This window comes from Augochlora pura, chromosome 7, assembly GCF_028453695.1.
Source record: "Augochlora pura isolate Apur16 chromosome 7, APUR_v2.2.1, whole genome shotgun sequence".
Taxonomy (NCBI): domain Eukaryota; kingdom Metazoa; phylum Arthropoda; class Insecta; order Hymenoptera; family Halictidae; genus Augochlora; species Augochlora pura.
In genome coordinates, this window is record NC_135778.1 from 26,807,707 (window position 1) to 26,831,467 (window position 23,761).

General features: G+C 43.4%; 4 protein-coding genes across 4 annotated transcripts; 2 read left to right on the top strand and 2 right to left on the bottom strand.

Annotated features, from left to right (window-relative positions):
- Positions 1 to 69: 69 nt before the first annotated feature.
- On the bottom strand, positions 70 to 3,104 carry LOC144473568 (uncharacterized). Its single transcript, XM_078187536.1, has 5 exons — positions 3,090 to 3,104; positions 1,878 to 2,144; positions 812 to 1,345; positions 631 to 676; positions 70 to 320 (listed from the first exon to the last, which is right to left on the bottom strand). Exons 1-5 carry the CDS (start codon positions 3,102 to 3,104, stop codon positions 70 to 72), a joined length of 1,113 nt encoding a protein of 370 aa, XP_078043662.1.
- Positions 3,105 to 4,930: 1,826 nt separating this feature from the next.
- On the bottom strand, positions 4,931 to 6,387 carry LOC144472243 (uncharacterized). Its single transcript, XM_078185163.1, has 2 exons — positions 5,927 to 6,387; positions 4,931 to 5,351 (listed from the first exon to the last, which is right to left on the bottom strand). Exons 1-2 carry the CDS (start codon positions 6,364 to 6,366, stop codon positions 4,931 to 4,933), a joined length of 861 nt encoding a protein of 286 aa, XP_078041289.1. The 5' UTR covers positions 6,367 to 6,387.
- Positions 6,388 to 8,268: 1,881 nt separating this feature from the next.
- On the top strand, positions 8,269 to 9,219 carry LOC144472241 (uncharacterized). The gene is made up of 2 exons (XM_078185161.1): positions 8,269 to 8,352; positions 8,722 to 9,219. The coding sequence occupies exons 1-2, from the start codon at positions 8,269 to 8,271 to the stop codon at positions 9,217 to 9,219; spliced, it is 582 nt and encodes a 193-aa protein (XP_078041287.1).
- Positions 9,220 to 12,964: 3,745 nt separating this feature from the next.
- LOC144471970 (uncharacterized) lies at positions 12,965 to 23,499 on the top strand. Its single transcript, XM_078184599.1, has 7 exons — positions 12,965 to 13,118; positions 13,770 to 14,136; positions 14,972 to 15,238; positions 16,821 to 16,969; positions 21,615 to 21,695; positions 21,915 to 22,262; positions 22,807 to 23,499. Exons 1-7 carry the CDS (start codon positions 13,107 to 13,109, stop codon positions 23,095 to 23,097), a joined length of 1,515 nt encoding a protein of 504 aa, XP_078040725.1. The 5' UTR covers positions 12,965 to 13,106; the 3' UTR covers positions 23,098 to 23,499.
- The last annotated feature ends 262 nt before the right edge of the window (positions 23,500 to 23,761 follow it).

Consider the following 23,761-nt stretch of genomic DNA (forward strand, 5'->3'; position numbering starts at 1 on the left):
TTTACGGAAATTTATTTACGTCAAATACAATGTTTCTCGGGGCATCGATTTCGTCGAATCGAGGCCATCTTACGGATGGGTGTAGATGATGTATTGGTCGTGATCAAGACCGGCGTATCTGACGAAAGCCGGATGATAACCGCCGCTGACAGGAACCAAGCCGATGGGTGCAATTATAGGCGCATCGATTGTCGCTTGTGTCTCCTGCGACCTCGTCTGTGTCTTCGCTGGCACGCTCGCCTCTTTGGCATCGACCCGACCGCTCAACGCTTTCAGTTCCTCCTGGCCGAGCCTTAAAAGCGTCGTAGAGGCTGGGGAGTCTGGAACGGAGCGATAAAAGCAGCCAATTAAAATTTATATCGGGACTAATTGAAAACAAGCACCGCGCGGCTCGTAAAACTTGATTCGAAACGGTGACTTCGATCACCGAAACGATTGCCACTCTTTGAAAGCGATCCCCCCTGTGATCTTGAAAGATCGTTGGCCCCGGAAGTCGGGCGACCTCGACAGCAAAATGATCACCATGCCGTAGAAACCCGTTCCAAGTTTTTTGTTGACGGATGTGGAATTAATTGGATCAACCACGCGAATTTGCAGGTAGGTAATACGTAATTCCTCTGCGATACTCACTGTTAGTTAAAGAAGCATCCTTTTGCAGCAAGCCTGCCTCAGATTTCTGTAAAAGATTTTCGCTTATAATAATTTACTGTTAATTATTCTTTCCCTCTAATATAGTACAAACATTTAGAATTATATTTAAGTGATAACATCGTTATTACTTGATTTTAATGATTAATTAATATTATTATACCTTCGCAGCAATGTTCAAATTTCCCTCAGAATTCTCCAACTTGTCCTTCGCCTCTGGAGCCGCATTGTTAGACTCAGACTTCGCGTTGCCCTCCAAATTTCCGATCCTTCCTTCTGCCGCTATCTTGTCTCCCGAAGATAACTCCTTCTCTTCCTTAGCTTGCTTCAGAAATACATTGTTCTCACCTATCGTCTTTTCAGCTTTGGCATCAGAAAATATCGATGCGCTGCTGTCAAGCTTTGGTACAGCGCCAACTAATGGCTTATTTTCAGGCGCCAAAGCTGGCGCTTGTTTCTGCAAGAATACATTGTTTGCTCCAATTCTTGTCAGCGGATTAACGGTCACGAATTCAGGACTAGCAGCATCAGGCGTCGCTGCCGCGTCTGCTGACAATTGTTTATTCCCTTCCAATTTTCCTTCCTGCTTCGCTTCTTTCAGAAATACGTTGCTGTCACTTTTGTCAACCAACTGATCGACTTTTTGCGTATTCGATGGAGCTTTCTCGTTGGCTGAATACACCAGAGGGCTTTGCACCTGTTAGTTATCATTTCAGTGGTAATAAGGTCGGTTAAATCAGAGTTCTTAGGTCAGGTCAGGAATAGATAATTCAGGACTAAATTCGAGAGGTCTGGATTAGGACTAATATAGATCAAAATTAATAGCTAATTCTACTGAATTAAATCAGGTCTACATAAGTGGTATCTGAATTAAATCCAATCTAAATATTCGCTGGCTAAATTAAGTCCAGTCTAAATAATTCATATCACAATTAAGCCTGTTCAAATACTTCATGTTTAAATTAAGTCCGATCTAATTCGGCAAAATTAATCCAGGTTTAAATAACTAATATCTGAACTAAGCCAGATCCAAATAACTCATATCTAAATGATTCACGTCTAAATTAATCCTTGTCTAAATAATTCCTATCTGAATCAATCCTTGTCTAAATAATTCCTATCTGAATTAAACCAAATATGAATAATTCATTTAAATTAAGTTAAGTCCAAATTAGATCAGACCTAGATTCAGTCGAGACAAGATCTGACTTAAATGCAGACGAACTTACGAATGATGTTCCTTGAGGAAGATTAGTAGCGGTAATCCTGAATCCCTGGTCGTCAGCAGTGTATTCTGCACGTTGGATCACGCCTGTATCGTCGATGTAGCTGTAGGACCCATGTGTAACGCCATCCAGGGTCCTAAACTCAGACCTAGCCGATAGTGGACTACTGTAGCCGAAGCTGTACTGGCCGTAGCTGTCCTGGTAATTCAGGAGCGGTGCTGCTGGCTTGGCCAAGCCGAAGGAAAATAGGCAGCAGGTTGATAGTAGAACCTTTCATAGGGAAACACCAATTCACCGATCAGTCCAACACCTCTAAGGAAATTAGATCTTTAAAAGTCTGAACTATTCCCTGAGTCTTGTCAAGCTAGAACCTAGATCCAATGACCTACATCCTCCATCTGAGTGTAGAAGGTCCTATGTTCACTCAACCTCGACTAGCACTATCCTCAAAATTCATTATAAATTTTTGAGTTACCAGAGAACCGGAAGAGAGTCCTTCTATTCTGTCATACTGTAGCAGGTCCTAGGGTCAGTCAAGCTTGATTCGCGATGTCTTTAAAATAGTCTTCGCATTCTCTGAGGTTACTTAAGGACCCGAAGAGTCCTCCTATTCTGTCATAATCAGGAAGAACTACCGTCACTCAAGCTTGACTTGCGCTGTCTTTAGAATAGTTTTCGCATTCTCTGAGATTACGTAAGCACCTAAAGAGTCCTCCTATTTTGTCGTACTGTAGAAGATCCTAGAGTCACTCAAGCTTGACTCGCGCCGCCTTTAGAATAGTTTTCGCATTTTCTGAGACTACGTAAGCACCTAAAGAGTCATCCTATTTTGTCGTACCGTAGAAAATCCTAGCGTCACTCCAGCTTGACTCGCGCCGCCTTTAAAATTGTTCGCATTTTCCGAGTTACCATATAAACTGAAGAACCCCATTCTATCGCATTCTAGGGGGTCCTAGGTCACTCGTGTTAGCCTCGCACTGTTATTCTAACGTCAAGCATCGTCTTAGCTAGCAAAGGACCCGATCGGTCCTCCTATCCCGCCTATAGGAATCCGAAGGGTCGCCTGCGTCCTCTCGGCGGGTTTATCTCAACTCAAGCTTGAGAAACACTGAACCACGTGACCCCCACATCCCATAAAGATAGCACTATTCGCGTGATACCAAACTAGCGACGATAGCCAAACGCTCGCACCCACGTCTCGGCGTCGGGACTTACGTATGCGCACTTCATGGTGTTCCGAACGGACGTCTTCGATTTTCGTGCGATGCATACAGACTATTTATATGGACATGCCGATGGGGCACCACACCCTTGTGCAGTCCGGTCCTCCTTCTACCATCCTCGCGGAAACCCGAACGGTCAAAGGACCAAAGAAACCGCCGCCGCAGACTGGTCACGCATGTCCCCTCAAGGACTCCCATCCCGGCTGGAATCCGGCTCCGAAAGTGTTTTCACGGAGCTTTTTTACCAACGGCCAAACCTGAAACACGGGCTATGCCCTAATATGACGGGGCTCAGGGTCGCCAACGAGATCCGCGTGTACCGTGTAATAATCTGTTGCTGAAGAGATTCCCATGCGCGGGGGACGTTCGGGTACATGCGGGCCGGATGTTATCGTCCTACTCGTATTTTCCATTTGGCCGAGCACCAGGCTCGTTCCGACGCGGCCGTGGGATTACCGGGCACTGTTTAGGGCACTTCGGGCTCTCACGAGACTCTTCTGACAGGCTACAAGGTAAAAAGATTTGCAGGCGCGAGTCGTTGTGATTTTTTGTTTCTTCGCTCGGTTTGATCTCGTTTGACGCGTCTCCAGATTGTTTCGCGGCGATTTTTCGGCCCCGGCCAATCAGGCCGGCCGCGCGATGTAAATCGAGCAGCCCTGCGCGACTGGAAAAACGTAAAAACATTCGAAGGACATCCTCCGGCCGTGTCGGCTTTCCAGCTGAATAATATTTGTTGCGCGATGCTGATATTTTATTATGAACCGAATTTATTGTGATGCTCGAGGCTGTTATTTTCGGTGGGGGCATGATAAAGCGGCCGTAAACTTCGTGCCAAGCCGCCATTAGCCGGGATGGACTTTACGTTAATGTATTGTAAAAATCGACGGGCCATTACCGGCTTCGATATGATTTCTTAACGGCGTTACCGATACCGGTCCACGAATATATTCTTGCGCCGTGGATTGAAATCGGTAATGAGCGCAAGTTTATGTAGGCGTATTTTGGGATGTAGGAATTTTTTAATCGGAAAAAAATCGAGCCAGACGGCTTGCAATAATTTTAATTGCAAAGTGGGTCGATCCGTAGATGATATACATTCGTGCGTCGGTGGATGCTAAGCCGTGGGCTAATAAGCATCACAAATAGATGTTCACGGGCCGACAGTTTGCCGTCCGCTCGTTTTCCCATCTCTTCGCGCTTGTCGGAAATCATTGTCGTCCAGCGATTACATCTGCGCGCCGCGCTACTTAATTTGCATACTATCCTCGACCCGAATCGGATGCAATCGATCTTGACACACTAATACCGTCAGCTACAAAACTGACGACATTAATACGTATCGATTTCGCGCCGGTCGCGTCGGAGTGAACTGGGGTCAACCGGGTCTGGTGCAGGGACCGGTTGTCAAACTTTTAAATACTGGACCGCAAACCGGTGCCAAAAATCGAGGTTACCCGAGTCTCCCACACCATTCGAACCAAACTTCGGACGACATGCTCCCACGTGACGGATCATCCGCTTGTCCAAAAATTGAGAGAATCTACATGTTATTCCCGGTTTTCGCATGTACGATAAATGCTCCCAAATTGTTCATTGTTATTTACAAGCTGAGGGAGAGTTTAAGAGAATTTACCGTGTTACCGAAAGTATCGGAAAGGAACAGATGAAATATCAGCCGATTTAGCACCCTGGAGACAACCGGTCACCCGAGGAAGGAAAGTAGGGGAACAAGGGTATCGACAACAGTTCCAGCCAGTTTCTTTATTCCAACTAAAGACAACTAAATATCGGTTATAATCTACAGTAATTCCCGCGTGAGTCGGGACCACAGTCTCAGTAGAGAACCCTTCCATAAGCCAGTCCCGGTGCGGTGAGAGCGACAACATCCGCGGACTTGGCCGCCTCGTTGGCCAGGTTCAGCTTCTCGTTGATATGAGCGGACACGTGCGCAGCCTTCGCCACAGCCACTTCCGGCGTGTCCTGGACCCTTCCATCAGGGCCGATCGGCGCCCCTTGGACCAGGACAGCATTGCCAGTCAGTATAGGCACGGACACAGTTTGGCCAGCTGTCACGATCGTCGCTGTCCCAGATCTGGCAGCCTCGTTGGCCAGGTTGATTCTCTCGTTGATTTGAGCTGCTGCGTGCGCCGCCTTGGCAGCTGCCACTGCCGGGGTGTCCTGTACTCTTCCGTCAGGGCCCACTGTGGTTACTGGGCCTGCTGCCGTTATCACTCCGCCAGTTATTACGACTGGTCTGAAAAACAATTGTCGTGGGTTGAGTGCTTTGGGTCTAAGTAGCTTATCAGTAGGTAAACGGATAGCTAAGAGACTTATGTGAGCTTATTTGGAGACCAATTTGTCAAGGATTTATAGAGGAAGACACCCGGGGGCTAGTTTTGAAAGTAGCTGGCAGGGTAATGCAGTGGAAGAAGAGATCTAGTTTAAAATGATAATTTTGAAGGTAGTTTACAAGACTGCATCAGAATTAAGGACATCTGTTAATGCTTCAAAAAAGAGGGCATCTAATGTGGCCCTAGAGACCTTGTCCTGAAGGTAGCTAACAGAACTACAGTAGCATAAATATATCTTGTTGATACTTCAGAATTAAAAGATGTCTCTTAGTTCCCAGTTCCCAACTATAAAAGTAGCTAACAGGTTTCTACAGAGAAAGACCCCTAATTTGGACTGAGTCTCTCATCAGTGAAGTTACATGGCAGTGTCCTACAATTAATATCCTATTGGCTACTAAGCTAGCTGCCATGATTTCACCCCACGGCTTTTAGCTAAAGATCTCGCTACCTTGAGTCAGACAAGCAAAGGAATAGTCACCTGGTTAAGTCAGCCGCGGCAGATCTGACAGCCTCGTTGGCTAGGCTGATCCTCTCGTTGACCTGTGCGGCAGCATGATTAGCCTTGGCGACAGCGACTTCAGCAGTGTCTACCACCCTGCCGTCTGGGCCAATAGGTGCGCCAGGAACTAGCACAGCGGTAGGTCCTCCAACGACCAGTGAGGCAGTAGGGTTGATCACAGCAGCCTCAAGAGCCACAGACGACCTAGCAGCCTCGTTAGCCAGGTTGATTCTCTCGTTGACCTGGGCAGCGGCATGGGCGGCCTTAGCTACTGCGACTTCCGGGGTGTCTACGACCCTGCCATCGGGTCCAACAGGTGCTCCAGGTGTCAGGGTAGCGATCAATGGACTGGTGAAAATGCCTGGCTTGGCCAGAGCGACAGAGATCAATCCGAGGAACGCCAAGCCAACTGGTGACATGATTGGCGAACTTTTAGCCAGGCTGAGTCCTGTTGAGGCTGATAAGACGCGATCTAGTGCCGAGGAGGATCGTCCGTCGCGGTCGACTATGAGCCGGCTTGTCCTAGATCAGCTTTTATAGGCCGTTCAGGTCGCGTAATACGACGATCCGCTTAGCCGGGCGGATAGAAAAATCGCTAGAAGACAGAAACTGGAAGATAGAAGAACGAACAGACGGCGAGCCGAGGATCGGCAGCCGCCGTCTGCGTGTTTCCGCTCCTCGGGGCAAGGTAAGCGTGTTGTAAAACGAGTACGGTCTGCGGGTGGCGCCGCCCGGGAAAAATGCTACGAGAGGGCTCCATTTTCGTGTCTCTTACGAGGCCGTGAAGACACTCGATCCCGTTTATCATTTCTCTGCTTAGCCTGGCCCTGGGCTACAAGGTCGCCGCCGCCCGAAGGCCGATCGTCGCGTAACCGGGGTCCTCCGTGCTGTTAGATCACAGACTGCTTTTTTCCACAGTCATGCTCAACGCTCTCACGAGAAGCTTGTTACAATAGCCACAGAAACCATAGAGTCCGCCAGCCTCTATGGTTGAATCTCGAGAATATAACAATCGATCATGTGTTGACGTTTTTCGGCGGCCACGTTGATTGGAATAGGGGAGAATGTCAAGCGCACTTTGCGACTTTCCCAGTTTTTAATTATTTTCTTAGGGTTCTGACAAGGTGCTTTGATAACAGGTGTCCCTTTGATGAGGTACCTTTTCAGCATTTTTTCACAGTCATGCTCGTGGGTCTTTCGTCATAGGCGATTACGGTCGTCTCAGAAAATATAGAGCCAGGCTAGGCTATCTCGAAAAATAGTACTCGATCCTATGTTGACATTCTTGGGCAACCATATTGATTGGGGTAGAAGAGGATGCCAATCACTCCTTGCTATTTAACTTTGGAATTTTTGATCATTTTCCTATTGTCTTTTTGATGAGGTCCCTTTTTGATAGAGCATTTTTCCACAAATATACTCGAAGCTTTAATGTCAAAGATGATTATATTTGATTTATATATGATTATACTTCAGAAAGCATGGAGTTGGTGAGGCTTTATTTGAGTTACATAAAAATGCTACTGAGTTCTGTGTTTACTTTTTTAGGCAGCGATATTGGTTAAGATAGAAGAGGATGCCATTATACCATGGAATTTTGATCGTTTTTGTAGGGTCCTGGCTGGATTGATGACGATAGAGTCTATGGCAAAGACTATTGGTCCGCTATTTAGACAAATGGATGCCAGCAAAAAGGGTGGTTGCAACAGAGGCATCAACACGGTCCGTTGCATCACGCGTTCTCTTGTTACACCTGACATCCAGTTATACACACCTTTCATTCTAATCGTTACGAGTATGCTACTTCAGAGAAGAAATTGGGTCGACGAGAATGTGTTTGTGAAAAAAGCCGGGTGACATAAGTCCGTAGACCGTCGTCCCGAACTTTTAGTAATCGACGGACAGGGGGTCCTCTTTTGGTCTCTGAAAAATGATTGCACCTATTCGAGCGTCCAGCGAGTCAGTCGAAGGTCGTCGCTTGAGGAAATGATCGATCGCGCAACCGTTCGACAAGAAATTCGATTGCCAGGTGAAAAAACATCGAACGTTTCGAGCCCGATCGGTTGTAATTCTTCATTTACGACAGATTCGACTCGGCTCCCCCCGTCGGTTCCGATTGTTCCTAGCGAGGGGAGTAAAGAGAACGCGGTTCCTGGCCGCCGTGATTGGACCATGGGTCAATTGGATGTCAATGTCAGGTGTATCGGGCCCGTGTTGAACAGGGCGTATCCCAGTCACGCCGGTGTCCCGATGGGAGAACCCATGAAGCGAAACCTTTTTGCTCAGGTGCTATATAAAGCCCATGTGCCGAGGAGGATACCATGAGACCGATCCAAGGCACCTTAGCGAGTACTGACATTCAGATAGCGCTTAAGGAGCCCCGATTGAACACCATGAATACTTTGGTGAGTACTTAGGACCGACTCTACAATCCATTACTTATTAATAATTTATTAATTCACAATTACTTATTCACAATTACGTATTAACAATTTCTTATTCACCCATTTAATATTCTCAAAATGAAGTGCTTCATCGACTAATATATCCAGAATGTCAAAATCAGTTTTCTTTAAAGTTTCTAGTAATTAATTCTATCTTGACGTAGGGCCCAGCCTGGAATCTGATTAAAAAAGAGCAATAGACGTTCCGTTGGTTTTATTTTTCCGGCAGTTTTTCGGATCCACGGTTGCGTAAATTGACAATGGCGATCGGTGACTTACGCAACCACCTAAAACCGAGCTCATCGACCTAAAAACCGTTTTCTGCTCCAGATCATTCTGTCCAGCCTGTTGGCGGTGGCCGTTGCCAGACCAGGTCTGCTGCTGAGCCCTCAGCTGGCAACGCTATCCGGGCCGATCTTGACGAAACTGGTCCCTGGAGCACCCATCGGTCTAGATGGCCGTGTTGTTGACACACCGGAAGTGGCCCTGGCCAAGGCAGAGCACGCCGCCGCTCACATCAACGAGAGGATCACCCTAGCCAACGAAGCAGTCAAGTCTGCGGACCAAGTGATCGCCTACGCGTCGCCTGTGCTGACTACCAGCGACCTGGAAACCGTAGCCATCGCTAAGATCGTCCCTCCCGCCCCCCTCGGGCCCGATGGCCGCGTTGTTGACACACCGGAAGTCGCCCTCGCCAAGGCGGAACACGCTGCCGCTCACATCAACGAGAAAATCGGCCTGGCCGCCGAAGCCAGCAAAAATCTCGAGCTGCCTTTGGTGGTCTCAGCGTACTCCGCTCCAGTGATTCAGAAGTACCTAATCGCTTAGGGTACCACGGCGACGTTGACTCCGCGAATCGTTCCATTTTTGTACATATGACTTCGGCTGATTTAATAAAGTGACCTTTCACCTGTACCTCGAGTTCGATTCTCTGTGTTTTGGTATTTCAAGTTTCGGTATTTACTTTAGCTTCTCAAGTTTTGGTATTTGGTTAGTATGAATTAGGGGAATTGATGGACTGCATTTTGACAATTTTTAGTTGGGTAAGAGGATCGAGTGATATTTAGCCTCGATCTTTTCCTTTTCGTACCTGGTATCCTTTTCTCCGTATTTTAATTTTTGATACTTCGACGGTTGATTAGTATGAATTAGAGGAATTAATGTTCCGAATTTTGACAATTTTTAGTTGAGTAAGATTAAAATTTTATCAGAACTTTAGAGTATTATATATAATAGGTGAGAGGATCAAGTGACCTTTGGCCTGTACCTGATATCCCTTTCTCTGTATTTTAATTCCTGATGTTTTGACATTTGAATTTTGTAAATTGGAAGATTTAATAGTCTATGCTTTGGCAATTTTTTATGAGAACCTGAGAGACCACAATGGATAAGAAGATAAAGTGACCTTTCACCTGTACTTCGAGTCTAATTCTTTGGATTTCAACACTGGAATATTCATTGCTTAAGTTTTGGAAATGAGGAAAATTAATGGATCATGCTATAGCCATTTTGGTCGAGAAAAATTAGAATATTAGCACGTAAGAGTGAACAATGAGCAAGAAGCGAATTCTTTGCTATGGCAACAAATTCGCATAGCCGACGCAAAACGCTCGTTTCGCTTCAATTATTCCGGCACACGAATGCTTTCAGCAGTCAAAAATAATGCCCCTCCTTCATGAATTTACACCACGATTGAATTTCTCTTGATTTATTTATTCTTGAGTTCTTTTTTTCTTCTTCAATGACAACTGCCTCCTGCAAGCGATTGATTAAGCGGCAAAGTGTGAACTCTGCACAGGTGGCCTTCAACGACGAACGCAGTCGGATCTGACGAAATTCACGGCCGACTACTTTGTTTCTGATTCAATGTTCAAATGATGCATGATGAGTGATGAATTGAGTGATCAAAGGATGTACTGAATGATCAAATGATGAACGATGAATGCAGTGATAAAATGATGAACGATGGATGAGAAAAATTGAATGGAATTTGTTTTGTGAAACATTGTATTGCTGACAAATAATTTTCAGCACTCGATGATGAAATGTAAGTTTTTTCACTCTCGGTGCAACAAAAAAAAACCATCAACTTTCTAGTGTAGCTCGCACGCAATTGGCAAATCATTTTGCAGATATTCTGCCACAAGTTGACAATCGTTGACGCCGATTGGGACACGGTGTCTTGCTCAATTTCCATGCAACATGCTGGCAAAAAATTTGAGAACAGCGTCTATTGTATTTCCAACTCATTGTCACGATACATTCAATTTTTTAGTTCGTTAAACAATTATTCGAAATAGTTCCGTTACTGTTTCATAGATCGTACAATCGTGATTAAACAATTATTTCTTTCAACGTTTATTCAATGATTATGCGACTATTTTATAGATCATACAGTCATGATTAAACAATTATATCGTTCAACGATTAATCTGAATGGTTCTGCGACTTTTTCATAGATCATATTGTCATGATTTGCGAGTCGGTTTAAATTGGCAACGATCCGTGATTAATCCTGCTGCACGATCACGTGAACCTGGCTTCTATCAGCGATCGAACGTTAGGTACAATAAATTGCACGCGTGGAAAAATATTGTGGGAATGCATTCGCAGTAGAGACTGTCCTTCGGCCTCGAGTCCTTCGTTCGTTCAGGGTTGCTAACTCATTCGACACTTGCACGTGCCTTTGTTTAAGCACGGGGTACATACTTCGTGCACACGATACCGAATGCACAATCGAGATTAAACAATTTCTCCGTGGAGATTTATTGGGAAAAGAACCCTAAAAATTCACCCGCTGTTTTCATATTTTTTAGCTTGCCAATTTTTCTATTTTTATACTTTCAAGTTTTATTGTTTCCTTATATTCCTATTTTCTTTCTTGCTTTTGTTATTTTTCTACTTTCTTATTTTCTTGTTTTATCTATTTTTCAATTTTCTTAGATCACTATTTTTCTATGTTTCAATTTCCTGGTTTTATTATTTTCCTATTTTACAATTTTCTTAGATACTTATTTTCCTATGCTTTGATTTTCTTAATTTCTTATTTGTCAATTTTCTTATTTTCCTATTCTCCTATTTCCTTATTTTTCAATCTCTGTATTTTCCTATTTTCCCATGTTTTAATTTTCTTATTTTCCTATCTTGCTGTTTTCTTATTTTCCCACTTTCCCATTTTCCAGTTCACAGTTTCTGAACCCTTCGACCGATCGCTTCAATACGAAGATTATTACGCCAGCCAGGCATCCGAATAAACGCACCTTCCCATCGTGATTAGGGCCTTTTTCCCAGATCCAATTGCGCGGAGATACGTCCCAGACGAAACTTCCCCGGCCCATGTTGAAACGTGCTTCTCACGTGTTGCTCGAGTCACATGTAATTTCTCATATTAGCGACAGCCAGAAAATACAATTACGTCCCGCGGTTGCATCTCCCGATGTGAAACGGAAAGGTGTTACGAGTTCAAGAAACAATGATGATACGGCGATACATTTTTTATATGGGTTATGACATAGAACGAAGCCACTCGTTTAATTGTAACGTTGCTCGTTACTATTTCGCTCCACTGACATTGTTGCCCGTAATAGGATACACTGTAACACCAGTTTTCTTCTGTTCCGCTCTGTTGAAACATGAGTAACATTAAATCGCGCCCAATGCAGATAACAATTCAAGGAAATTTAATTACCCCGTATATATCTGCATTCCTTGCTGTTAAAAACAAAGAATTTCTAACCGCGAATTCTTATATAAACTGAAATAATTGATCATTCCTCTCAATAAGACGATTGATAATTCTCTTTAATAAAATAATTGATAATTCATTTCATAAAATAATTGTCACAGTATTTTCCAATCCTTTGATAATAGTATTATAAAACATATACATTATATATACATCAGTAAAATTAGAAGGAACTATTTTAGCCATCGCCTAATAGTCATTCCGTCATCTATAAAAAAATATACATCCTAACAATTGAAAACGTTGTACCAGGTCTACAATCGAGAGCAGTTTAACTCAAGCCTTTCCTTTCAACAAATATACATATTTTAAGCATTTCTCAATATTTATAGTATTACACTACCATTCAAGACAGAATCTTCATTTGTAATATATAATTAAAAGCTTCGCAATGGCGTGCATGAGGCATTGCACGGCAACGCAGAAACGCCCGGAGGCGTTCGAAAAAAAGTGCACCTAATGTGATCGATTAGCACGGCAAGGTAGCCGGGGGTCCGGTTGAAACCGCAAGTGTCGAATTTCGCAGCGCAGGAGTGCCGTAGCCTGGGACACGATCGATATCCTTCCGGTCCAGGAGTGCAGGGACCCCGTTCAAATGCCAAGGTCCTGCGAAGGTGTCGCGCCACCAGGAAAAAGGAGGGAGTATCCTTTTTCCTGGGCGAACTTCCCAGGCAGCATGGATTAGCCGATCACCTCCTGTAGGGCCCCTCCAGGTCGCGGGTAACCCGGCCACGTGGTAGGGGGCGGATGATCACCGCTATAAATGGTACCAACCGGCCGTTCTCCAGGAACACAAAACGCGAGACCGGGCCCGCGGCTAGCAGACGCCGGCCGAAGACGGAAACCACCGTCTCCCCATCAGTCCATCAGCAGCGCTTCGTCAGCCGGGAACGAAGGGAGGGACCCTGGTTTGGAAGAGGAGACCATAACCGAGGAGAGAGAAAGGGACCGCGCGTTTCACCCGGGCGACATGAGAGGCTTGGTGAGTCCCTGGCGGGCCCGGACCCGTTCGATCCGATCCGTACCGATCCGATCAGAATTCCCTCGGCGAACAAAGGAAAGTGAAAGGTTAGGGTAGATCGGGTCACTCGGCCAGGTCAGAGAAACGGCCCACGCAACGCGGCCAATCAGATCTCGCAACGCAACTGGCCAATCAATATCAACGATTCTAGCACCATTTTCGAAAATTACCCCTATTATTATTATACTTTTCTTTTTCAAACGCCTCCAATGCAAAAGATTCTAAATTACTAAATTTACATTTATATTGTTACTTATTTATTAATAGAGTGAAACAGGTTGCAAAATATGTAATATATACAGTGATTCGGTTCGAAAATGCAGAGAAATTTAACGTGTTAAAAGTAAGGAGGAAGAAAGTATATTTAATTTATGTATTTGTTATATGTAATATTTATTCTGGTTCTGATATATTTAATTATTCAAATAAACATTGTATTTCTAGCTGTTTATGTCTTTGATCAATTTTTTGTTAAATCGCGTGACATTGCAGAAGTTAGTTACTTTCTGATCAGGTGATTCAGAGTAGAATTTTTTTTTAACTGATTAATACTGTAATATAAGCGGAGGAATAATTGCATGATATGGGTAATAATATTTTCTACAATTCTAGATCATTTTACTCGCGGTGGCAGCGAGCTGCAGGGCCGGCTACGTGAGTCAGCCGAGCTACGGAGACCAGCCCCAACTTCATGGCCAACCGGTTCCTCAAAGGTTCGCACCCCCGGCACCGGTCGGTCAAGACGGAAACGTGATCGACACGCCGGAAGTAGCACAGGCGAAGGCGGCGCACTTCGCGGAGTTTGCTAGGGCTGCTGCGAGAGCCGCGGAGGAAGCCAAGAACCAACCCCAAACTGCAGAATACAGCCCACAGATTCCATCGCAGAATTACAATTACGCTCCTGCTCAGCCCACAGCTCCTACCTACCTCAGACAACCGAGCTATCAGTCCCAAGCTCCCGCCTATCAATCTGCTCCAGGTAAAATGGTTACACCATGCTGTTTGGATTGGTAGCTAACTTAGTTTGGTTACTAAGCTAGCTAACTTAGTAGATTCGGTTAGGTCAGAATTTAAGACTCGTTCATTGAATCTGGACTTGAAACTTGATTGAATCTGGATTTGAAACTTGATTGAATTAGGATTAAAACCTTAATTCAATCTAGACTTACGACTTGATTTAATCTGGGCTTAAAAACTTAATTCAATCTAGACATAAGACTTGATTTAATCTGGGCTCAAATCTTGACTAAAGTTAAACTTAAACTAGGCTTAACCTGAATCAAATATTCGACTAATTCTGAATTTGATTGGATATGGACTTAAAACTTAGCTAAATCTGGACTTGAATATAGGCTAAACTGAATTTAAATTTTGACTAAATCAGAACTGAGAACTTGATTGGATATGAATTTAAAACTGGATTAGATTTTGATGTAAAACTTGGTTTAGGATATTACTTAAAACTTGACTTAAAATTTGACTTAAATCTTGTCTATAAAATTCGACTAAAGCTTGATTATATTTTTATATTAAACTGAACTAAACTTGAACTTAAGAGATCACTAGTTCTGTTATATGATTTGATCAAAATTTAACTAAATACGTATCAAAACTTGTGTCAGTCTGGACTAAAACTTGTCTAGTTGTGAACTAAGACTAGTCTAATTCTAGATTAAGCTTATCTAAGCCTGCATTAAGTCCAATCCATGTAAAAATTAAAACTTATCTAAGTCTGGTTTAAGACTCGACTAAATCTTGATTATCTACGACAAACCTCGAGGTTACAAGCTAATAATCGTTAACAAAAATTGCAGTTCAGGCTCCGGTATACAGCCAGCCAAGCCCCGTGTCCTATCAACCGCAATACAGTAACAGCGCCAACTATGTTGGACCACAAAACTATGCCGCCGCCACCGCGAAGCCTACCCCCTTCGTTCCCGCCCCCCTCGCTGAAGATGGCACGGTAATTGACACGCCGGAAGTGGCAGCCCTGAAGGCCGCCAGGCTGGCGGAGTTGGCCGAGGCCGAGGCTAGGGCGTACAAGTACGCGCAAGACTTTAAACCGGAAGTTGGAGGCCAAGGTACGTTCCCGCACCCTTGAGGTATTTTTCGAAGTCATTGGCCGGGTCAAGTACCGGTTCAATTTTTATTCGAGCCATTAAACAATCCGTAATTAATCTAAATAACACTTTCTCAAGACTAATGCATTTAAAATGTTATATAATTTATCGTTTCTCTGGAGATGGATATGTTAAGGAAAATTTCTGACAAAAATACACCTAAATATTAGAAATATTTAGGACTATTTATTATTATTTAGGACTTTGTTTATTAATTTTTTTAAACATTTTGAGGCATTTGTTTTTCGATAAATTTATTAAGACGTTTGGGCAGTTTTATTCGTGATAATACTAATTGTTTTGTTGGTAATTATACTAATTATTTCATTGTTAATAATACTAATTGTTATAATAAAAGTAGATAGAGTTACGATAGATGTAGTCTGGCTCCAATTGGACCCGGGCACCGTCATCCGGGCGACACAGTGAAACAGAGCGCAATATCGATTGAGAAAAATGCATAAACGGTGCTCGTGTAACAATAGCTATGATAATACTTTTCGCAGACGGTAACATTTAACCATTGGCTAGATATGGATACATTTGTGACAGCCTAATGCGATGCCGCAGTCGGACGGTTTCCCAACGGCTTAATCGTTCGATTGTTCTTGTGGGAATGGTCCGTAGAGACACTAATCGCTCCGACTATAATCGTGAATTAGCCATTCTTCGTCACGAATATTAAACAGGGTCACCGCGGGTCAAGCACTGACTTCTGTGAACGACCTTAAGAACTGCAATCTATTTATTAATACCTGAACCATATTTAAAAAAAAGAACAATTATCAACCTTTAACACGGTCGTCGAACGTACAACTCTATAAATCTTTAACATAATCATTTAAACTTCCACGCAATCCTCTATTGGCTCGTTAATTCTGCAAGAACTAATAATTATAAACAATGTAAAGTGAATTAAATAGTTATGAAGCTTTTGTAAGATCATTTTACAGGAACTAAAAGCAATTTGCCTTCGTCGATTGAAAGCTTATTAATATTTAAGAGACGATAAAAATTTCACTACACCTTGTTAATTGTTTAAATTAGGGCTTATTAATCGTTTAAATTAGAGTTTATTAATTGCTTAGATTGGAGCTTGTTAATTACCTAACAAGACCTTCTTAAATATGCGCTTTTTGTATTGAAACAATAGACAAACAATTGCATTAAGATCTGCAGTCTACTCGTCGAGTTTGCAGGGTTTCAGCGTAAATACAGTTGTACTTGCTGATTCGGAAACATGCGTTCGTTTACCGAAACAATGAGTGGCAGCGATTGTCAGTCCGGTTAGGGGTTAAACGAGAACGAACCCGGTTGACAGCCGGAGGAAGTGACGGGCCAGAACCGGTTCCATTTGTTCCGTATTAACTGGCGGCCTGCACCCAAAAGCGGGCCGAGCTATTTCGACATCTTACTTGGCAGCGCGGGGATCGTGTGTCGGATTTAAGCTGATTGAATATCTCGCGTCGACGACGCATCCACCCGCGCGTTTAATCGACCGTTAATTTCTCAATCCCAAGGACGTTATTAATATTTGTTGCAGCCTACGCTGGACCGGCCGGTCAAGTTCCTTACAACGTCGGACAATACAACGTTCCTGCGCCGCAAGTGCTTCCGGGCCCGGGACTGCCTTATCACGCTCAGCAAGCCGCTTACGCGAAATCACCGTTCCCAGCACAAAGCTATCAAAGAGTCAGCACCTACTGATCCTGGACAATTTTCACGCAAAATCGGGACATCTGTACATAATTTAGGCCAATAAATTGTTCACATTTTTTAAAAAATATACGTAATCGTCGCTTTTATTTAGTGAAACGATCCTACCCGCTCTGCGCCAAGCACATTCCGTGATCACGTAATTAAATGATCGTAGTCTCTTCTCTCTAGTGGAAAATGATTCGAAATACTTTCGAAATTAAAAAGGACGTACGGTTTGATGTTATGCCATGTCCGTTCGCGTAATTGAAATGCAATTATCGCATCCGATTACATCAGATTTGCGTATCGCATCCGTTGAATCTGGCGCAGGATTTTATTTATTCCGAATCTTTTCTGTTTCTCCTTTCTTGCATATTCTCATCTTGATCTTGTTTCTGCGGTCACGGGGAAAGACCGCAGATCGTTGTTATTATTATTTCGACTTGCGCAACACACGATTTCGAAGATACAGTACAAGAAAGTGAACAGGCTGTTGTCCTTCGGCTGATTTTTCCGCGTAACGTAAGATCGCGCGCGGGACAATTGATTTGCTTATCGGTCGACAGCGGGCGAGAGACAACGCGCCGAGGATGAAAAGCCGTTTGCCCGCGTAGGAAGAGAACACGATCGACGCATCGAGACGTTTCGATCGCGTCGGAGCGTAACACGGCTCGTGCCAGGCATATTTATCGGCTGGAAGTGGGTCGATAAAACGCGCAGTTCGAGGAGTCACCGAATCTAAGGCCGCCCGCACGCAGGAATCGCGAGCGCGTTTCGGTCAACGCGAGACCGCAGGTTAACCCACATTCGATTTCGCTATGCACTGCGGTTAAGCGTAATCCAAGAATTAGAAAGAAATCCACGGACTGGACCGAGAGTCAGCGAGAACACTTCTTCAGGGCCGACCCGTGCCGGCTTCTTTCGACGACAATCGCCGCGGCGCATTGCTGCGCGTTTCTTTTTTCACGGGAGAACCCTACACCGCTGGAAACGCGCTAACGAAAGAATACGATTCAGCAAATCGATTTTGTGTTTTTTTATTTACCGTAACCGTCGATACGAAATCGTCGTGACGCAAAGTTTACGCAAAGTTTGCGAAAGATTACGCCTCAACCGAGAGATAAAAATCGACGCGGCAAGGGAGAGATCGGATGATCGGTTAATCGTGTTGGAACTACTGCGTTGCTTACGGCAACGATTGTTCCATACCACTGCGGTTTACGGAGAAAAAGTTCTATGAAGACGGCAGAAAGCGCTCGACATGGTACATTGGAAAAAATTGTAGAGTGATTTGATTTGTCCTTGCGTTTAGTATCGTGTTGAGCGATTTTTAGTAATTACATTTGAGCGAAACTTCGTCTAGATGCACTTTGAACTCAGGTTAGACCTACTTTAAAGTGACCTAGACTTAATTTAGGTTTGACTTAAGCTTGGTTTAGAACTGATTTAGACCTGATTTAGGCCTGATTCAGATCTTGATTTATACTTGATTTAAACCTTATTCAGACTACACTTAGATTTTATTTAAACCTTGATATAGGTCTAATTTAGATCTCGATTTAGACTTCAATTAGACCTCAAGTTGGACTTTGATTCCGACCTGATATATACTTGAATTAGGCTTGACTTATACTCGATGTCTAATATTCGATTTCTACTTGACTTAGACTTAATTCAGACTTGATTTAGTCTTGATTTAGGCTTGACATAGACTTATCTTCTAACATTTGATTTTCACTAGACTTATTCAGGCCTGATTTAGTCATAAGTTAGACTTAATTCAGACTTGATTTAGTCTCGACTTAGACTTGATTCAGACTTCATTTAATCTCGATTTAGACTTGATACAGACTTAATTTAGTGTTGACTTAGACTTAATGCAGACTTTATTTGGTCTTGATTTAGATTTCATTTAAACTCGTCAGTCGATTTAGACCCGCCGCAATTCTATTCCAGGACTAAATCTAATTCTTAGTCGTACCAGAAGCTGCAGACCTAAATTGAAGCCTAACGCAGGCCCGAGTTTCCCTGCGGAGATTTCCTATAGTTTTCGGGATGGGACACAGACTTTATTGAAAGGGAATTACTTTGTAGCTGCAGGCTGCCTCCAGACCGAATGTTACAACATAGGTCACCGGTGTACGAAAGACGTGAGAAGAAACGATCCGGGGAACGGAGATTCGTTCCTCCTGAACGAACTCGAACATCGTGATTCGCCGTTTTTACCAGCAGAAAGGTTGAGAATTGTAACTTATTCGGACTGGCATTTCCGAGGCCGTCGACGTGGCAATACCGAGATACCATCGAATTTTCAATTTTGAAACCACCACTTTCAACGCTGAATATCAACCAATTGAACGGGGTAAATGTGTGAATTACTGTGCCCATTAAAGTGACGAAGTCTTGGACAAATTAAATAATTCGTTTTGACTACGTCACGCTTCTTTGAACTTTCTACTGAAACAAAACATCCTTAGGTCAGTAATACTATTTATAAATATAAGAAAAATTATTGTAAAGCCACGGTTACGTTATGGTGGCACAGTAATTGACACACTTGGTAGATTTAATTCGCCCTAATTTAAAATTGCTTGTGCGCCGCTCGAGATTTAGACTATTCGACGAGGCACGTACTTTCGCGGTGTTTTTTGACGTACGAGATCTGTGTCGAAAAAGTTCGCGTAATGCCTGCAAAAGGTTAAGCGTTCGGTTTCTCAGCCCCGTTTCCCAAAGGTGGCAACGTTAACAATCAACCCGGACCGAATATGCTATAATCACGTTGCAGCCGATACAGAGATTATATGCTACGTGGGCCAGGTTTTGCGTAAAACTTTTGCGCAACCGTTTCCTCACGAAAGTCATCGACCCGGCCGTGTCATGTTACGTCGTAAACAGGGAATCTGAATCTATGCTAATTAACCGTAGCGGTTCGGCACGCCTGTTACGCTAATCGTCCGGCGTCTGATTAGTTTCTTGATGTAGCACGACAGCCGGTAAAATAAGACGCCAGACGGACAAGAAATCAGTGACGTGAGGTAACATTGATTCGAGACATTAAAAAATGAACGCCGGTTTCGCTTTCGATTTTTACTGGTTATAAAAATATTGATCCTTTGGACTTGTGCTAAAGACTGTTATATCGAATTGATTTATATTTATAAAACTATTTTATAAACTGCACTAAATCGTATGAGAATAATTATGTGAGGTCTAAATTAATTTTTGAAGTGAATGATGCTTTGATTGGATTCTAGAGAAAAATTGTAATGATGATTAGGCTGTTTAGAGGACTTAGAGAAAAATCGTGATGACAACTTCAGTGTGTCGGAGATTGAGAAAAAATTGTGATAATGATTTGACTGTATTGGTGACTAAAAAAAAATTATGATGATAATTTGATTGTATCAGTGACTAAGAAAAACAATGTGGTGATAATTTGTCTGTGTTAGGGACGAAGAAAAAATTATGATTACGATTTGACAATGTCCTAGACCTGCAGAAAAAATATGATAATGATTTAACTGTCTCGGTGACTGAAAAAAATTGTGATAATGATTTGGCTGTGTCAAACACCAAGAAAAAAATTATCATGATGATTTAACTATACTAGAAACCTGAGAGGAACATTATCATGGTGACATAACCATGTCAAAGACCTAGACAAAAATTGTGATGATAATTTGACTGTATTATATACCTAGAAAAAAATTGTGACGACGACTAGACTGTGTCAAATAGCTAGAAAATGTTTATGACGACGATTTGACCGATGACAATAAGATGTTAATAATTTCAAGAAGAAGCAAATGGTAATTGGCTGGCCTGTATCTGTAGCGGCGTTTATATGGGGACGAAATCTCATCGTGGAAAGAGGACTGCCTTGAAGGGATCACAGGAGGATCTATGATCCCGTCTAGTCGTCCGTGAATCAAGGCGTGTTTCGAAACCGCAGAAAAGTGCTGCCTAAGTTGCATAGTCGTTTCTTGCGACGCCGCGGCGGGGGTGTGCTGTTGCACTACACTGAAAAGTGACCTCGAAAAGTCGCGTAGAAACATCAGGGACACTCGAGGGAACTGCTGCAATATAAACATTAATGCAATACATACATTAGAGCAACGTAAACGTCAGTGCACCTTTAATATTAATGCAATAGAAAAATTAACGTGGCATCAATAGACTGTAACCGTAAATCTATGAAAAATATTTTAAAAAGGAACCTTACGGATCGTCTTCTATCCTAGATCTAAATTATATAAACACATAACCAATTGTTATAAATCTACATAAAGTTAAAATCAATGCTCTTAGCTTATAACATAAGACAAAAAAAATTTAATATTTTCGTGAATAATTTTAAATACAATAAATATAGTCTCAAAGCTTACCATATATTATAGAATTCTTGAAGAAACTGTTTTCCCTAAAAATATAAACTGATTTTTCTCAGACGATCCATCGCTGGATTCAGTGATCCATACTATAGGCTGTAGCAACTACAGTTTCCTTTCCTGCTGGTTTCGCAGGATCACAGTTGACATTCGTGACAGAAACGAAACAATTATGGTATCGATTATCGTCTCGGGTGTGATCATCGTAACGTGGTTTGCGCGCGGTGACACCGCGACGCTATAAAAGCAAGATCGATCGATCGAACGTGATACACTCGCAATCGAGACGTTCGTTTCGTGGTCGGTGGTGTCTTGGCAGCATGAGATTAATTGTAAGTGCGATCACAGTCCCGAGAAACATGAATTTCGGATTCCAGCGACACGAATCCGTACGGAGGGCGCCGATTAATTCCGTAAACCGACAGTTTCGTTTTCACTCTCTGTCATCGGAGCTATAGAAAATTCACAAGCTCGGCTTCGAATTATTTTTTTTTATTAATTTCGACCGATTAATTACAGTGTCTCTCGAACCGTTTCCCCTGATTTTCTAGATAGTTCTGGCTGCGTTGGTCGCGACCACTGCTGGAACGTACGAGGACAAATATTACCAGTACAGAGGCCCAGCAGCGCCGCTTAACAGCGATGGGATGGTGATGGACACGCCGGAAGTTGCCTCCGCGAGGGCGGCCCACTTCGCGATGCACGCGGAGGCCATGGCCAGGCTGAGGAACGCCAGGAAAGACTATGATGAGGCGTACGAGAACGGCGACATGACGATGATGATGATGCCCGAAGCGATGCCACAGATGACTGAGGCTACGCCGCCACCGAAACGCCAACGTCAACGACCTATGATGGCGCCACTCGCTCCCGATGGCCGTGTCATGGACACACCCGAGGTAAGTAAAAAACATAGTCATCGTCGTTGGCACGCGGCGATCGCGACGAAAAGTTGCCCAGGCTCGAGGGAGTGGCCGTGTCCTTGATTCCGATGCCGAAGGTCGCCGCTAGATGGTGCTTGAATCTACGAAATTTCAAGTCCCGCGAAAGCATTCGTATTTTGATATTTAATATATCATGTAGATCGAGTGCAAAAAATCACTCGCGTTTATTAACATTTCTCGAACATAAAATAGAATAAAAGACGACTTTTTAATGTCTATGATAAAAGAAAAAAATTGACTTTCTGATATCTTTCTAACTTTGATAGCTTTCATTGATGCTAGAAGTCTTCAGTGGAAAATTATTGAACCGAGTGCTTCTTCAACAAAAATTAAATTTTTCTAAATTTTTTGCAAAATTAAATCTTTTCAGAACGATTTTTCGAGCAACCGAATATATTTCATTTTTATACCATCTTCGCTGTACTACTAACATTATGCGTACTCGACCCTCCACAAGAGTTAATTGTTTACCCAATGTTTGTTCGAATTTCATTCGTAGGTGGCCGCCGCCAAATCCGCCCATATGGCGGCGCACGCCCGCGCGGCGTCCAAGGCGTCCGAGTTGTACGAATTGGACGTGTACGACGGTAGGAAGAATTTGGTTTATTTGGCGCCGATACGATTGACCTACAAACAACTCGACCCGATTGGCTACCGTGGACCATTTGCGCCGCTAGGGTCCGATGGGCGTGTCGTTGACACACCGGAAGTGGCGAGGGCGCGCGAGGCGCACATGAAGGCTCACGCACGCGCCGTTGCCATGTCTACGCAGAATGATCTATACTACTGACCGGGGCAAATGCCAGGCGACTTGGGTACGTGGACAGAGAACTGAGAATCGAATTAATAAAAATTATATCCTCGTTCCTGGTACTTTATTAGGAAGCATAGTCTGTACCTGATTTCTGTAATGGCCCGTGGGGATATATCGTTCAGCCGTGAAAATTGCAGATTAAGAGCGTAGGTGTCTGTAAATACCGTTAGTATCGATCATTTCGTCTAAGCGGATTAAGCGTAGGTCTTCATATTGCTGAGCGTTGCAATTTGAACTTAATTGCCATATGCGTAATCGTTAACGATTAAGGCACACTCGCGGTAGCGTTTAAGCTAAGACGTCGAGCTATCAATTGTTTGCCTGTAGCAGGAGCTTAGTGTGCGAAGGGCAGTCGAATTAGAGTGCTTTTTGTTTATTGCCACCAATATGTATTCTGTACACGGTATTATGTCTTCGTGAAATACAAATGTGTTTCTCTTGTTCTTCTTCTTTCTTCGATGGTCCACCCACTCCGTTAGCCGCTCGTTCACCTACCAAGATTATGCTCCTACCTGCTTACTAACCTCTCTATTAATCCCCTATGCACTTGGCAATTGTCTCGCAACGAGACCTATTGTTTCAATCGCTGGTGGATCCCGGTGATTACCCTTTTCCCAACTCCTACACGCCTAATTACCCG

What these genes read in the sequence shown, in the direction of transcription:
- LOC144473568 (XM_078187536.1), bottom strand. An exon ending in TTCCTCAAGGAACATCATTC is followed by an intron (nt 1,346 to 1,877) that starts GTAAGTTCGTCT and finishes GATAACTAACAG; the next exon opens with GTGCAAAGCCCTCTGGTGTA. An exon ending in ATTTGAACATTGCTGCGAAG is followed by an intron (nt 677 to 811) that starts GTATAATAATAT and finishes AATCTTTTACAG; the next exon opens with AAATCTGAGGCAGGCTTGCT.
- LOC144472243 (XM_078185163.1), bottom strand. Translation starts at nt 6,366, where the DNA reads ATGTCACCAGTTGGCTTGGCGTTCCTCGGATTGATCTCTGTCGCTCTG. An exon ending in GCCGCGGCTGACTTAACCAG is followed by an intron (nt 5,352 to 5,926) that starts GTGACTATTCCT and finishes ATTGTTTTTCAG; the next exon opens with ACCAGTCGTAATAACTGGCG.
- LOC144472241 (XM_078185161.1), top strand. Translation starts at nt 8,269, where the DNA reads ATGAGACCGATCCAAGGCACCTTAGCGAGTACTGACATTCAGATAGCG. An exon ending in TGAACACCATGAATACTTTG is followed by an intron (nt 8,353 to 8,721) that starts GTGAGTACTTAG and finishes TTTCTGCTCCAG; the next exon opens with ATCATTCTGTCCAGCCTGTT.
- LOC144471970 (XM_078184599.1), top strand. An exon ending in ACCGGAAGTTGGAGGCCAAG is followed by an intron (nt 15,239 to 16,820) that starts GTACGTTCCCGC and finishes TATTTGTTGCAG; the next exon opens with CCTACGCTGGACCGGCCGGT. An exon ending in TTGGCAGCATGAGATTAATT is followed by an intron (nt 21,696 to 21,914) that starts GTAAGTGCGATC and finishes CTGATTTTCTAG; the next exon opens with ATAGTTCTGGCTGCGTTGGT.